The 15,917-nt window shown below is 28.9% G+C and overlaps 1 protein-coding gene across 3 annotated transcripts in view; it reads left to right on the forward strand.

Moving 5' to 3' along the window:
* The window catches only part of S6kII (Ribosomal protein S6 kinase II), a 107,145-nt gene that overhangs the window by 68,682 nt on the left and 22,546 nt on the right, over positions 1 to 15,917 (forward strand). For all 3 annotated transcript variants that reach the window (XM_067268969.1, XM_067268974.1, XM_067268962.1), the window contains one exon: positions 13,897 to 14,037. In XM_067268969.1, the coding sequence (XP_067125070.1) occupies positions 13,897 to 14,037 (141 nt within the window). The remainder of the gene's footprint in view (positions 1 to 13,896; positions 14,038 to 15,917) is intronic.

A 15,917-nucleotide genomic window follows, 5' to 3' on the forward strand; every position in this document is an offset into this window, starting at 1 on the left:
AAACAGAAATATCATTGGATAATGCATTTTATAAATATTGGCATTCAGTTATGAGATACAAGATTTATTAATATTTGTAATTGAATTTTGTTTTTTTTTTTAAGATGTTTCTTACTTATTTGGAAAATATCTTAAACTGCTTAGGAGTTTGAACGTTAGTTTTAGCATTTTTGAATAAGAAACACCCTTCTTAAGAATCGTTATTAAAGCTAGCTTTGTTTGTTTGTCTATTAAAGTATTTACGTTGTTTGATTTTTGGTATTGGCACGTTTATTTTAAAGCTAGCTTTTACGATACTTCTGAAGACGGCTGTTCTTTGTTATCATCGTTATTATCATCGTCAGTTTGTTGAAGATGTAATTTGATAAATGTGATAATCCTTAAAAGTATTTTTATGTTTATTTCGTCAAATTTTTAGTTTCGCTTAAAAATATACTTTTACTTTCTGCCAGTTCAATTATCGTATCTCATTATTCAGTTTTGTTTATTTTAAATTGTTTCGATTCGTGCCGTCTTCGAAAGAAAGTCGTCGGATGTCTTTGGAAATTTATCGCGTGCCGTCGAAAAATTACAAGTGGCATTTATTATTCGAGTTTTTGTTCGTTATCAATTATTTTTCTTAAATCAAGCTTATTGATTTGAATACATTTAAATAAATTTACATATAAAAATATCTATTTTAAAATGATCTTTTAAAATAGAAATATTTTAAATAATAAGCATAAAAAATGCAAATATAATATTTAATATTTGATGGATTGTTAACGGTCGCGCTAAAAATAAAATCCGTATTGTGTTATGCCATTCTAAAATTATAATTTATTTTCAAAAATAGCAAATTTAATAAGATCTTAAATTTTGTGTTTAATCGAAACGTAAATGTCGTAACTTGTAATATTATAGTTTTATATCTTACTTAAAACAATAGTCATTTTCTCGTTAAAAAAAAAAAAGTTTTAAAATATTTACATGATTAATTTTTATGAAATATCATCAATAACTTATTTTTAGCGTAATCTTATTTTAATTTTAAAGTTAGACGGCATTAGAAATAGAAACAAATTAATTACGGAGAACATTTTAAGTTAGTTTTATTGAGAAATTTTAATATCAGATGACTCTTTTGACAAGGAAAATTGGATAATGATCATTAAAAAATTGGTTAATGTTACCTATGGTAGCGAACGTGACGGCTCGTCTCTGAAACAGTGGGGACGCACGTTCTAACCTAACCTAATCTAATAAATTGCCATAATTATTGCCAACCAAATTATTAGAATAGGTTAGGTTAGGTTAGAACGTGCGTCCCCACTGTTTCAGAGACGAGCCGTCACGTTCGCTACCATAGGTAACATTAACCAAAAAATTTTATATGAAGTATAAGCTGTCCTGTGATGAAAAAAATTACATAAGTGATGATTCATTCATATACAAATGAAGCAAAAACTTTCCCAATCTTCATTTGTACGCTTCTAGAAAACTGATGTACTGGTATGTGCTACTGGTATGATAAGCAGATGGTATGCTGTCAACTGCTCCAGTTTAGTTGACAGAATTTAGGAATTTAAATACCTCAAACAAATTGCAGCTGTATATGGGTACCTCCCAAAAAAAAAAAAAGTAATTACAGGACTAATCGAAAATAATGTAAACATGCCTAACAATAAAACCATTCAGTACAGATGGGAAGTATAACCACGCTCTAAGAAAAATATACAGAGAAATAACCTTAGCCAATAAATGTAAGGTTGGTTATTAAAGAAATCCCCCAATATATAACTTACTAAGAAACGGCAAAGATCCTCCTGACAAGAAGTGCCTTTCAGGAATCTAGCATGTTTTATAGTGCAGATGTAACATCAGGTTGGAGTATTTAGGCATAACCTCAAGTTCCTTAACCACAAGATTGAAGGAATGTGAGACAATAATAATAAATAATTTTAAAGAAATGCTTTAAAAAATGTATTGTCATCAGGAGTATATATATATGTATGCAAAGTTTCAACTAGATGTGAAATTGAGAAGTGGGTGAAAATTTAGTTACAAGATTTTATCAAGATAGAGTAAATTAATAAGAAGCATATAAAGAACTGCCCACCACAGCATTAGCAGCTTACACCAAGGACGACGAAGTTAAAGTCACTTTTAATGAGGCCAAACTGATGAAATTGATGTGGGGTACAGGCAATATACCACACATGTAGATACTGGAAATATAGATACAATATAGTCTGTACATCCTTGTAATTATTTATCATGGAAATCACACTACAAAATGCCTTAACGACAGATGCACATCTGCTACGATTCTCTGTCATGTATGTTTGTAATTTATGTGTTATTGGGTATATCAATATTTGAAATAGTTTGCTTATCTATTTTTGTTATGTATTAAACAAATTGTATTTTATTATGGATGATGAATCAATTTCCAAAAGCAAATTGTAGATGGCATTTCATAAGTTTTGACTATACGTTCCAATATTTATATTTTCCGTAATTTGAATGAGATAAACCTGATGATGACCATTTAACATGGTTGAAAATGTTTGTTTATTTACTAAAAGTTGTTAATATACTGGAATTTCAAGGCGTATTTGTAATTTTAATCACTTCCTCTAGTTTTATGGTGTATATATCATGTTATAATTTACAACTAAATAGCCTTGACTAATAATAAAAGAACTACTAAACTCTTTATATTATCTAATGTAATCTTATCTAATATAATCTTTTCAGCTGAAGTACTATAAATATAATTAGCCAAGTCTAAGTAATTTCATGCAACAGAGAGAACCAATTTCTGGAAATTTTTCAATGAAGTTTTATGTTAAATTGGTCAATTCATTTTTCTCTCCTAGAAATTTATTGCACGAAATCATTGACTCATTTCGAGAGAAAATGCAATCATTCTAAACTTTTTTGTCCATCTATTGTAATTTTCTTCTATAATATAATTATAGAGAACATCACATACCTGTAAAATAAAATGAAATTACGTTTTATATGTGTATAGTGTATATCCAGAGATTTTTATGTAAAATTGAGGAGTAAATCTTCAAAATTCAGTTAAAAAACACACACTATTATAACAAATGAAATATCTAATTCGGCCTGATCTGCCAAAAGAATTTTATATTAAAAGAAATTCAAGGGACTCGATGACAGTCTGGAACAGGTAAAAATGGCAATGGTCATACATTCAGTACAGTACTTCATACATTTTGCTCGAATAACAGTCTGAGCAATCAAATTTCATTTCACCAGTCTTTGCTGGTGTCTATTTTTGCCAGTTAATAACCACAACATCACTCTATTGCATCTGAATGTCACGGTTCACTTCACACCCATCAGCTTCCAGACAAAACTTCCAATTCATACGAAAGACCCGATGAGAATCGGGTGTAAACTTTTGCAAACAATATCATAATTTTATCAAAGCTTATAGAATCAAATGATTTTGGAAATGGAAAGGAGCCTATATGCTTTCTAGGACCATCCTGAATATATGTACAGTACATTATGTTAATTTCTATTTTGTAGAATAATGATTAATGTTTTGCCACAATGCATGCTTGATTTCTGCAATTATAAAGTTAGAAAAGAAAACACCATCATTCACAAGAAATTAAATACAGTCAAACCTGTTTTTATGCGGGGGTTAGGGACCACATTAAAAAAAACGCATAAAAAAATCGCACGAAACTTCACGAATGGCTGTAAAAAATAGTTTTCGCAACACAATTAAAAAAATATTTTTTTATGCGGTCAACAGGGACCGCATAAAAAAAGTCTCACATAGAAAATAACTCTAAACCGTACGAAATAGAATTTATTGACAACAGATGTCAGCACTTGACTGCATCGTCTGGTCTATCGTCTGTTTTACATATTTTTGTCCAGGTGGTGTTTTGTTGACTTAAAAAGTAAATTATTTCATTTTTCGCATATTCATGCAATAATATTACTATAATAAGTGCATTTATGCTATAATAAGTTTATTTAGCTATAATAAGTCAACATGAGACATGACGAATCGCACGAGACTAGTCGCCAACTATACCGCACAAATAAAAAATCGCACAAAAAAAACCGCACAAATTAAAAATTCGCATTAAAAAAATCGCACAAATAAAAATTGCACATAAAAAGAGCGCATAAAAACAGGTTTGACTGTATTTAATTGCAAATGTTTTTAACTCATAATAAGCTATCTTTACATGTTGGCATCCTGGAAAAATTCTGCATTTATTCTTGTTGAATGCTAATCTACTGCAGATCGTAGACGTTTAGAAAACAATGCTAATATTTTACAGTCAACATTCTATGGATAATTTGTGCTTAAAGGATCTGAAAGTGAAACAATGTAAGCTATATCAAGGCCCAAGTTGTTCTTCTTCTTTAGGTAGGTATACTCCATTTCTCTATTGTGTGTCTAAAAGAGCTTTATCATTCTTCAGAAGGTGGTATAGAATTCTATTAAGAATTCTATACCACCTTCTGAATAGAATTCTATTAGTAGATTGAAAGTGTTTAGTAGATTGCAATTAAATATTTAGTTTGTCGTAGAAGGTATTGTCTCGGTTGTTATAAAGTTGTCAATATCACATTTGTTTCCTTTTTCTTTTTTAATGTTTATCAAATAATTAATCAGAATTTTCAATAATTTCTAAGCAAACCTAGTTCTTTCCATTTATTTATTTATTTAGTTAAAGAACTTGCTTTTCATCAAATTCTCTAATTTATTTTTTGTGGTATATAAACACAGAACAGGCTCAAACACAAGAAATGCAGGCATTAATATAGTTAAAATAATAATGGCCTCGAATCTCCGAGTTAAAATTTCTATTTTAAACAGTTAAAATTCTGTTTATTTGACTTAGTTGATAAAATTATAAAAATTTACAGTTTAAAACTATATCCATTGTAGTTTTTACTGTTTGAAAGGTGAAAATGAATTTCATAAACTTAGAATATGTAAAATAGCAGAAATTGAACTGGGAAGTTTAAGAGTTTACTAATTAAAAACAAAAACTTGGATTTTATTACTTTTCTTTGCGTTAATTTTTGTCAAGTAGTAGTTTTCTTATATATCACACCATACACTATTTGTCGATGACAAATTTTTAGGCTGTACTTCTCAACAATAACATCACTTCAAATAAATTCTGCTGATAATGAGCATTTAGATTCTTTTTTAATGTGTAAGATGCTTTGAAGACAACATTACGATGCAGCATTAAAAAATAGCGAGGTTGAGCCCAAAGTTTTAAACGCGAAAACGTGTACGTCGGACTTTCCGCGCCGCTTTTCTGTAAGCCTAGAAGTTTGGAATGTCGAGCACGACTCCACTGACTTTCCAAACACCATTGTCAAACTTCTAGGCTTACGGGAAAGTGGCGTTGAATGTCCGACGTACACATTTTCGCGTTTAAAACTTCGGCTTCAACCTTGCTAATAGGTTGTTGTATGTGCAGAAGAGTATTGAAATAGAGTGGCCGAAAAATGTATATAGTATTTCTTACAGTTCTAAGAGGTCATTGATTCTATGACATTCCCTAAGTCTGAAATCAAAATATGTGAATGATCAATGAATAAGTTATTAAGTTTTGTTAAGTAACAAGAAGTCAGAAGAATTAATATGAAGTAGGTAATAGTTGGCAGCTCTATTCAATGCGTTTTTGCATGTATAATAACTTATATTGTAATGCTGCATTATATTGTTTCCCCAAAGACATTTTAAACGTTAAAAAGTAGTTTAAGTTAAACACTTATTACCAACAGAGCTCATTTGAAGTGCAGTGTTCATTGAATATTACAGCTGAAAACATCTGTTGTCAGTATGTAGTGCGTCACATGATCCACTTGCAATGAGTTTTGATAGTTATTTTAGACTGCAAAGGTAAGGCATCATAAATTCTAACAGTCATCTTTATTTTGGATAAATAAAGTAGGTAAGAAAGTACTACTAAGAATTGAGGAAATGTGGTATTGAGGAATTGAGGAAATGAGGAAATTCAGTACCAGGGATGTACCGAACTTGTCACAATAGGAGCCATATATTGCCTATCAAAAATGCACAAGAACTGCATCCTCCATTGGAATTCTTATTGGAGAGCCATGTCATCTATTTATATTATAATTAAATATAATTAATATATAATTAAAATACTATAGTTATCACTATTACTTGACTAATTAGTTAAACAATCATTTACTATTTCAATTTTATGAATGCACCCTAAGCTTTCGGTTACTTGTTTTGAGGTTAAGTTGCAAGTTATACTTGCAAACTCTGTATATAAACAGTCAGAAAACTTACAAAAATATTGTGTGTAAGCAGTGGTGGTATTCAGCAGGTTCGCACAGGTTCGGCCGAACCCGTTGTTAAAATTTTCAGTTTCCCGAACCTTGTTAAACACACGGAACATTTCTCAGTGGGTTTGTTTTTTTTTTTTTTTTTTTTTAAATATATTAAAATATGCGTATTATACTCTGTAATACTACTAAACTAGGACCTTATACCCCATTCGCACCGAGCATTTCAATCTAGATTGTGAGCAAGGTCAGGGAGTATGTCTTGGTGCGATCTCTCTCGACCGTTTCAATCGAGGTTTAATCGCGATCGATTCAAGAGTGTTCTTGAAAGTAGATCCAGTCATAAGAGAAATCCCAGAATGCCACGCGCGCGAGACAATACAAGATGGCTGTGGAACACGTGTCGGGCTATGGACAGCGAAAGAAAAAGTATAATGTATCTCGAGAGATGATGACATGTGCCTATTTCTAGAAGCGCCATATTGCGGTAAAGAATTTCTCTGCCTTGAAAAAAACAAAAAAAAAGGTCGACAGCTCTAAAATACTATTGTTACCTGGCCTTCTCCCATGGCTCGTTACGTTCTAAATATGCCACTGATTGTTAGATATATGGTTGCAGGAAAAGGTATTGTATTTATTTCTAGCCAAAACTTCCATTTTGCTTGTCGGTGATTATCAGGGAAAAATTTTCTGCTAGCGAACCCCTTGTTAAATATTTCGAATATCACCACTGTGTGTAAGTAATATATACAAAGTTTATAAAAAGAAACTGTGTATGTATTTGGGAGCCTCAATAAGGATGTAGAAGAGCTACATGAAGGTTGCAAGCCACAGTTTGGCCATTGTGAGTATATACTGTATGTTATGTACAGTACAGTATATAGAAAATAATTATACCGTGTAAAAAAAATCTTAAAATGCAGTGATACTTTTTAATCTCCTAACCTTTTTGATCGTTTTTATCAACCTCCTTCAGAAAAAATATAGATCGAATGAGTTTCATTCAAAAGGAACAGAACATAAATATATTTTTCTTACATTTATGAGAGAAATATCATTATGTTCCATTATTTCGGGACAAAATTGTCGTCCGATCTGCGTCTCTTCCTAAGAAGATTGATAAAAACAATGAAAATGTTAGAAGATTAAAAAGGGTCACTGCATTTTAAGGTTTCTTTTTTTGGGATGTGATTGTTTAATATAAGTGCAGTATCCAAAGAAGTGTAAGAAAATGTAAAATAGAACAGATTGAAAAATTAAATATTTATTTTACGAGCATGTAAAAAGTGGGAAAATGGTAACAATTTCAAGAACTAAAATGTTTTTCATAAAGATCTTTAAATATGATATTGGGTAAGCATCGTTCAATATTTATTGTTGTAAGAAAAAGACCATTTTGACATTTACAGTTATAATAACAATGATAGAAGAACTCTGAATTTAGTTGAGTGCATGACTAAAGTGATTATATAGGATGATTATATAATCATGTTACTACGTTTAGATATAGTAACACAACGAACGCAAAATTGAAATAAAAAAGATTTTACTTTCGCTGTGTTTTCAATGCTTTTTATGCTAGTGTAGTAGATATTAAAAGAGGTAATAATTAAAGTGGAAAGACTGAAATGTGGATTAGTTGCATTTGTTTTAAGAAATAAATATGACGGAGTTTTGTACAATGCGGGGATACGTTCCGCATTATAGGAAACCGTGTTATCAAGACGTGCATTATCGGACAATTTTGTGCAAATTTAAACCTTAGCCTAGAAGTTCAAGAGGGAAACTTATACCTCCGGACAACAAAGTTAGAATTTTTTATGAGTACTAGTTGCAATTTTTTTATGTTATGTTATACGAATTTGCGTTTTAGCAGAGCGCGTTATACAAGAGTTCTTATATAACTTCTTATTCTAAATTTCAACAGAAAACATATATAAATGAGTTCATCCAATGTTTTCTTCTCTCTTGCTGTAGAAAAAAATTCATTTAAATAAAATGTGTATTGAGTTTTTGTCTATAATTTTACACCTAATTGCAAAATTCTAAAAAAAAAAATCTCCAAAAGAAAAAATAGTTTATTAAAAATGTACTGCATACGAGAGAAATTACTTCTTTTAGTCGCCATAGTAATAATAAAAACATGTTTGCTTTTAAATCTAATTCCATTTTTTTTAATTTTTAAATCAATTTCCTTGCATATTGATCATCAGATGAAAGTTTAAAAGAAATTTTAGACCTGCTCTGATTGATTAAGAGTTTTCTTGAAAAAACCAAAATGAAAGTATCCACAAATCAAAGACGAGTTTAGAAAAATGTTTGGCGTATTAACTTTTCCATTATTTAAGTTTATTATTCTGATATTTATTCCAATTAGAATCTTAATTGATTTGCAGAATTACCAACTCGCGTTCATTTAATATTGTTCGGGTGATTAATAAAATCGAAAAGTAATCCGTAAATGAACGCAAAGCGCGTGGAAACATAAACAAACCATAAAAAGTAATTATATTAATCCGTTTATTAATATCTCTGGCTTAATTAACAAACTTTTCGATCATTCATTAAAGTCATTAAATAATTCATTTATTTATAGTGCTTAATTAGTAAATATAAAAATATGTTATTTAAATATTTTTATTCATAATTGTTTGCTACGCTCCATATAAGATTATTATTAACTTGTTTTAAAATAAGAATGAACTACAATTTGATTCCGTAGTTATTTGTTTTTAATACTTAACAAAAAGTATTAAAAAATTAAATGAAATTAATCTTTTTAATTAGAATATTAGAAAAGAAATTCTTTTATGCTTCTTATTTGCATTTTTATAATGTAAATTGCCTTGTTTATTGAGTAGTTATAAAGGGATTTAAAGTAGCTCGCTTATCTTTAATAGTTACAAGAGAAAATAAAATGCAACTAGACAAATTAAGTTAAAAAAATTTATGACCATTTTCTATTGATTTAGACATATTGTTATACTTTGAATATCTGAAAAATGTCCTAGCACAGAAAGAACACAAATTCTTTGTGTGCTAGGACATTCTCTTGGGACAATTTGTTTTCAGACTGTAACCTTTTAGAGAGAGAAAATGTAAAGAGATGTAGCCACTTATATAAACTGAATATAAAGAGCCTTTCTTTTCTTCTTTCTTCTTCCTATTTCCAGCTTAAATCTTCTAAGTATGCCATTGCTTTTCTTTTAATATGTAACATTCATTTAAACACATTAACACCAAAAATCTGGCTGCAAAAACACTAACAAGCACGCAGACATTTTTGACTGTCTTAAACAGTTGTTGTCAGGTTTTAACTCATAAATTTGAATGGAGATTGTAAGTAAAACGCAATTTTTAAACAGAAAGAACATCGACGTTATTGGATGCAACGGCATTGCATAACAAATGACTCAAATGTATTAGTTGAAATAAATCATTGTCCATGCTGTTAGGGGGATGGAGAAACCTCAATTAAGGCACTTCATAAAAGACTTTAAAGTAATTGAGATGATCTTTATCAAGTGCCGTGAGGTTTCTCCATTCTTTTAACAGCATGGATAATAACACACTAAAAATAAAAATTTTTAGTTAAAAAACAAGTAAAAATTATACTCTTTCCATTTCCGACTTCGAGCATGGATAATAGTTTATTTCAACTAATATGTATGCGTCATTTGTTACGCAACGCCATTGTATCCAATAACATCAATGTTCTTTCTGTTTGAAAATTGCATTTTACTTACGACCACTATTCGAATTTATAACTTATGACAGCTGTTGAAGATAGTCGAAAACATTTGTTTGACTATTAAAGGGCTTTTGCTGCTGGATTTTTGGTTTTAGCGTGTTTATTTGAACTGCTTCCAGTTATACAAGCTGCTTATTTTTTGCGTAACGTTCATATTCTTTTAAAAGAATAAATATATAACAGCATAAAACATTCAGAATATAACAAAAATAGTTGAAAGAGCTGTTGTTTATCTCTTATTTACTTACTTCTAATTCTGTAAAATCATCCCATTAATACTATCTTACTTTCCTAAAATAGTTTTTGTTCCTTCTTAAGTAATAAATTCTTTGCTTATATTTTTATAAGAAGTGTGAAGAAAGAATGTTTCTGTCGTTAAGTCAATAAAACTATTTAGACAAATCAAAAAATAGAGGAAAAAAGTAGAAATCTAAATATAATTTCAGGAGAGAGATTTCAGAATTTACAGATTAAACATTTAAATGACTACTACATCAACATTATAAGCACTTTATAAATAAATAGCACTTTATATTAAAAATTTATATAAATAAATTTATATAAATTATTAAGCACTTTATATAAATTAATAAGCACTTTATAAACAAATAGAAACTAAAAAATAGGCAACTAAAGAATAACGAAAAATGAAAGATTAATTTGAGTGCTTTTAATCAATCATTCATCTATAAAGAAGTGATTAATTTTATTCCTTTCAGTGAAGAATGTGATAGAAATGTAATAGCAAAGTGCTTAGAATATATATTTAAAATAAACTTATTATTTTTATTAAAATTTCTTTATTTGACTTGATTAGACATAGTGTAAAAAAATATAAAAATGATGATTCTAATCAAGTAAATCAGACTGCAATTTGAAAAAATTTTAGACCTATAAATTTCCACTGTCGTCTGTCTGTCTTTCCTTAATCTCGAGAATGGCGTTAGATGGACGAAGGGCAAGACCAGACGTGGAAACCTTATGGGTAGGAAGCCCCAATTAACTATATACGAACTTCTGATGCAAACCAGAAATCACATTATTTCAGTTCAAAACTCTTTCCTCAAAAGGCGTTAGATAGATGACTGGCACTACTCTATTGTTAACAGGAAAGTATGATGTACAGGGGCAAGCCACCACTAATTTGAGATGGAGAGGATATGTTTTAAATTAAATAAATTAAAAATATGATTAAAAATTGCAGCCTGGCATTATAATGTCACAATAAATAATTGTTCATTTTAAAGGGAATTATGAAAACTTTTATATTAAACTTCCTAGTTATTAGACTGGACAAAAATCAAGAGCTTAGGTGATTACAAGTGCCAAGTTACTTAAGGAGAGAACGTTTTTCAAGATCTCTTGTCTCGGCTTTCAATTCCTAACTGTGGTCGAATTTGAAAGGTGGGAGAGTCTCCTCCCATCTTCCACTCCACTTTTCACACTTTGTACACAATAAACCTCTCCATTTAGAGTCGTATGTACCAGCACATTGACGGTTAAACAAAAATCTTGTGAATAAAAGTCCTAGTTATAATAATTATGATGATTAATTTTATAACTTTATCCAACTTTTTATGCCTCGTGAGTACTAAAAGATTCCCTTTTAATGATCACAGTCAATCTAAATTTCGGTTTCTCTCTTACTCTTTATCATCGAAGTCTCTTTAATAGTTTGAATTTAGAAACATTGAGTTTTTGTTTATCATCGTCAGGTGGTGAGGGATGGGACTAACATATCCGGGTCAAAACTGGATTCTCTTATCTCCTTATGCCAAGGATTTATGCTGTTATCTCTCAACCATTTGGGTCTCGACTTTGATTTAGCACCACTATCGTTTACCTCTGAAATCGGTACAGAGATGAGCTACCTCAAACATGAATTTTATTCAATAAAATTGCCAGGATAGTAAGCGTAAATTTACAAAACTAAAGGCTATATAATATAAAGTCTTCTTTTGTCCTATTTTTTGCAAATTTACAGTTACTGTCCTCGCAATTTTATCAAATGTATATTATATTTTTTACGTGTAATGTCGTCAAAGGGAAGTTTTGTAACGGATGAGTAGCCTCTAAGTGAAGGTCAACTCCGCCACAAGACTTTTATTTCTCGAGGTGTGAGAAAGAACAAAAGAAGACTTTTTATTATGAATTTCATTATGTAAAAAAAAACTGTAAATTAATTAAATTTACAGTTTTTTTTTTACATAATTTAAATAATACTTATTGTTGAAATTGCAATATTTATCAAATCAAGCATGTTGTTTTAAATTCTGAAAGTTAATCATTATACAATTTCTGCTCTTATACGTTAATTTTAAAAATCAATAGTAGCTTTCGGAAGTACAGTACATTAATATCATTAAATTTGATATACATTATTTAACTTTTTAGGTAATTTCGTCGTTTTTTGTATCTGCAGAAGCACAATATTTAAATAACTAAGGCGCAAAAGTAGCTAAACATATAAACCATAACTTCCAGTTTCATTTCAGGCAATATTTATTAAATTAATTAATTTAAAAATTCGGTCTTAGGATAGGATGCTGCCATCTTGTGTAAAGATGAATAATTAGAAATAAGTTTGAATTTAGAATTTTGTTCCTTTCGGGAATTTTTAAATCGTTTAAGTTCAAAATTATTTCTAATTATTAAACATTTTTGCAGGTTAATGACATTAACTTATCTTTAGGTCAAGTTTAATTTTAAGCATTTAATTAATTAAAATTTAGCTTAAATGTAACTCGAAAATATTCTGGTATTTACGCATATTTAGACTGAATTAATTTATCATCGTTAAGACGAGCATAAATAACTTAAAAGAAAAATTTGAGCTTTTAAATATTTTTAAAATTATGTTTTTGCTACACTTTTGGCATAATTGGTGTTACGTTTGTAACAGTTAATTAAACATTTAAGCAGTTAAAGTATTAATTATTGTTTTAAATTACTATATTTATGAAAAGTTTTGCTCTATGCAAAGTTTCCGTCCTCATTTAGCTTGCCTCGGGACACTTGTATTATCGTTTGGCACATATATCGCCACAGTTAAACTCTCCGATTGACCGTTTTCGGGACAGATCACTGCAGTAGTCTTTCAACCGTGCTTAGGGCTAGAATGATGGGCGCGAACATCTGCCTTCCACCTTTAATATTTCTGTTATAAGAAAAATTGTTTATTTATCTTAGGTACAATAGGAAAAGTCTGATAACATCTTTCCAAAGACAAAGGCATTAAATCTTGATAAAACAGACTTAAGAAACTGTAGATGGATGTTTCCATGCTTACTTTAGTGAGAAAAAATTATTATGGATACTTAGCTTGGCTTGGTTTATTGATTAACAAGTAGACGACGATATAGCATAAGGGATTACAGAAGAAATGGGACTTAAGAGAGGGAAACGAATAATTCGAGAAAATATCACGTACAGGAATGTTAAATATATTCTGCATTGTTTAAAACCTTAAATCTATTCAGAATTATTCTATTGTCTTAAATAATTAGTTCTATGATCTTTTGAATAATAATAAAAGCAAATAAGTAATTTGAACTTTGATTATCAAATTAACGCTTGTATTCGTCTGTACGATTATTTAATTTTCTAATTGTTGTTTTAATGAATTAAAAGATTTCATTCATACATTTATTTAATGTAAAGATGAGCAGCAAATTAAAATTCCACGAACACTCTTCGAATATATATTTTTTAGGAATAAAAACGCGAAAAAATATATTAAGTTTTTAATGAATTCGTAAGAAAATAATTTAACTATTTCTGTTTTGATTTTAAATCCATCAATACATTTTGAAAATATACTTTTACAGAATGTGGAAATGGAAAATTCCGACAACACCGAAGGTGTTCACGAGATCGAAGTCACTAATATCACGAAGGAAGGCCACCCGAGAGCCGATCCAAGTCAGTTTAAATTGCTTCAAGTGCTAGGTCAAGGTTCATTCGGAAAGGTCAGAATTCTTACTTAATATAGATATTATTAAAACGCTTTAAATGTCGTTTATTATCGTCCGATCTAATTAATAAAGTTATTATTTAATTATAAAGCATTTTTTTTAATAATTAAATTAAATGATTATAATTTCTAACTTTTAATAAATAAACATTTTAAAAATAATCTTGTTCATTCATCTATTTCAATGTCGATTGTTTACGTAAGTAATTTTATCCTACGTAAATCGGAAAGACTCCTAAGTCTTCCCAAATAATATTCGGCGAAGAAATTATCAAAACCGAACACTTGAATGGTTTTTATCATTCAGTTCTAAATGTCAGTCGAAAAATACTTCAGACGTGGAGATTATTAATATGTAATATATAAGATTTGTTGTTCCGTTTGAGAATTGAAATCGCTTCCTACACAGGATTAACCCGAACAGACTATCGCTTGCAAGCAAAATATGTAGTAAAAGATTTATTGTTATTATTAATGAGAATTAATTCTCTCTCGTACATCCCTTAATTAAAAAATAATAGGAATATTATAGTACGTTGGCTACGTAATTTTAATTATAAACAATACGTGAAAAATAAATTTTAATAGTTACCTATAGAAATAATTAATTAAAATCTAAAAACAAAATTATTAATACTATTTAAAGTATTATTTTCTTTTTTTTTTTTTTAATTTATCAAATTAATTTCTTGCACGCCGAACGTCGTTATAAATTAACGTAAATTGAATTAATTTACTTGGAATTTTTTAAAAATCAATTGTTACTTTGAGATTTCTGTAAGTAAGCGTCATTATTTTTTAAAATCAATTAATGATGTTAATTAAGAATCGAATCAAATCTAAGTTTAAGAAAGATAAATGCTTTTCAAATATTCCTCTTTATTACGAAAACAAGAGAATTTATATAAAATTAAATTAAACGTAAAAATAATTTTAAGAAATTAAGTACCAAATTTTCTATGTTATTTGAATAGAGAATAGAAATATTTGAATGTCTTCTATACATATTTCTGTAATAATATAGAAAATATTCTAATTATTATTTAATAAGCTTTTATTTGTTAAGTTCTTTGTAATTCATATACATTTTCTCAATGGAATAATATTTAATTTTCATTATAACGATAAATAAATAGAGCTTAATTATCATTAACAGTATTAAATAAATCATACTACGTATGAAAATTGTATTTAAATGCATTAATAACTTCAAATAGTAGTTAATTCCACGTTAAGAGTCAATTGCATCCTGGCGGAATGTGTGACAAATTTATTTCTGGCGACGAGATATTCCTTTTCCAACCTTACGACATCTAGCTCGACTCTCGACCTTAACGACATTTTATTCCTTTCGGGCATATCCGATACCGAAGCTTGGCATTCTCGACATTGCTGTCATTCCTCGCCGAACGCTAAATCTATTCGAACAATGTTTATCTTATCTCTAGGACGTCGATCCCATTAAAGTTACTTAATGCATTATATTTAGCAAGAATTGACTGTTTATTTAAACAATGTTAATTGTTTATTATATTAATTTTATTTATTATTATAAATATTCATTAAAAATGAAAATAAATGGCCAATATGAGCTTTAGTATACGAGTTTAAGTTGCCGACAAATTAGGTTGTTTTAATTTGTTTAAAATTCGAATTATATATAATGAAAATTAATAAAAATTATTACTAATAAATGATAATTAGTTTTGTATTGATTTTTTTAATGGATGTAATTAATTATTAAGCTTTAAAGTTATATATATATATATATATTTTGAGAAAATATATTAATAAACACATTTTTGGAAAGTTGTTACTGGTTATTTATAGATGAAATCACTGACATTTTAATGGTTTCTGCATTAAAAATATTTG

The sequence above is a fragment of the Centruroides vittatus genome, unplaced genomic scaffold (genome assembly GCF_030686945.1).
Source record: "Centruroides vittatus isolate TY-2023 unplaced genomic scaffold, ASM3068694v2 contig_1078, whole genome shotgun sequence".
Taxonomy (NCBI): domain Eukaryota; kingdom Metazoa; phylum Arthropoda; class Arachnida; order Scorpiones; family Buthidae; genus Centruroides; species Centruroides vittatus.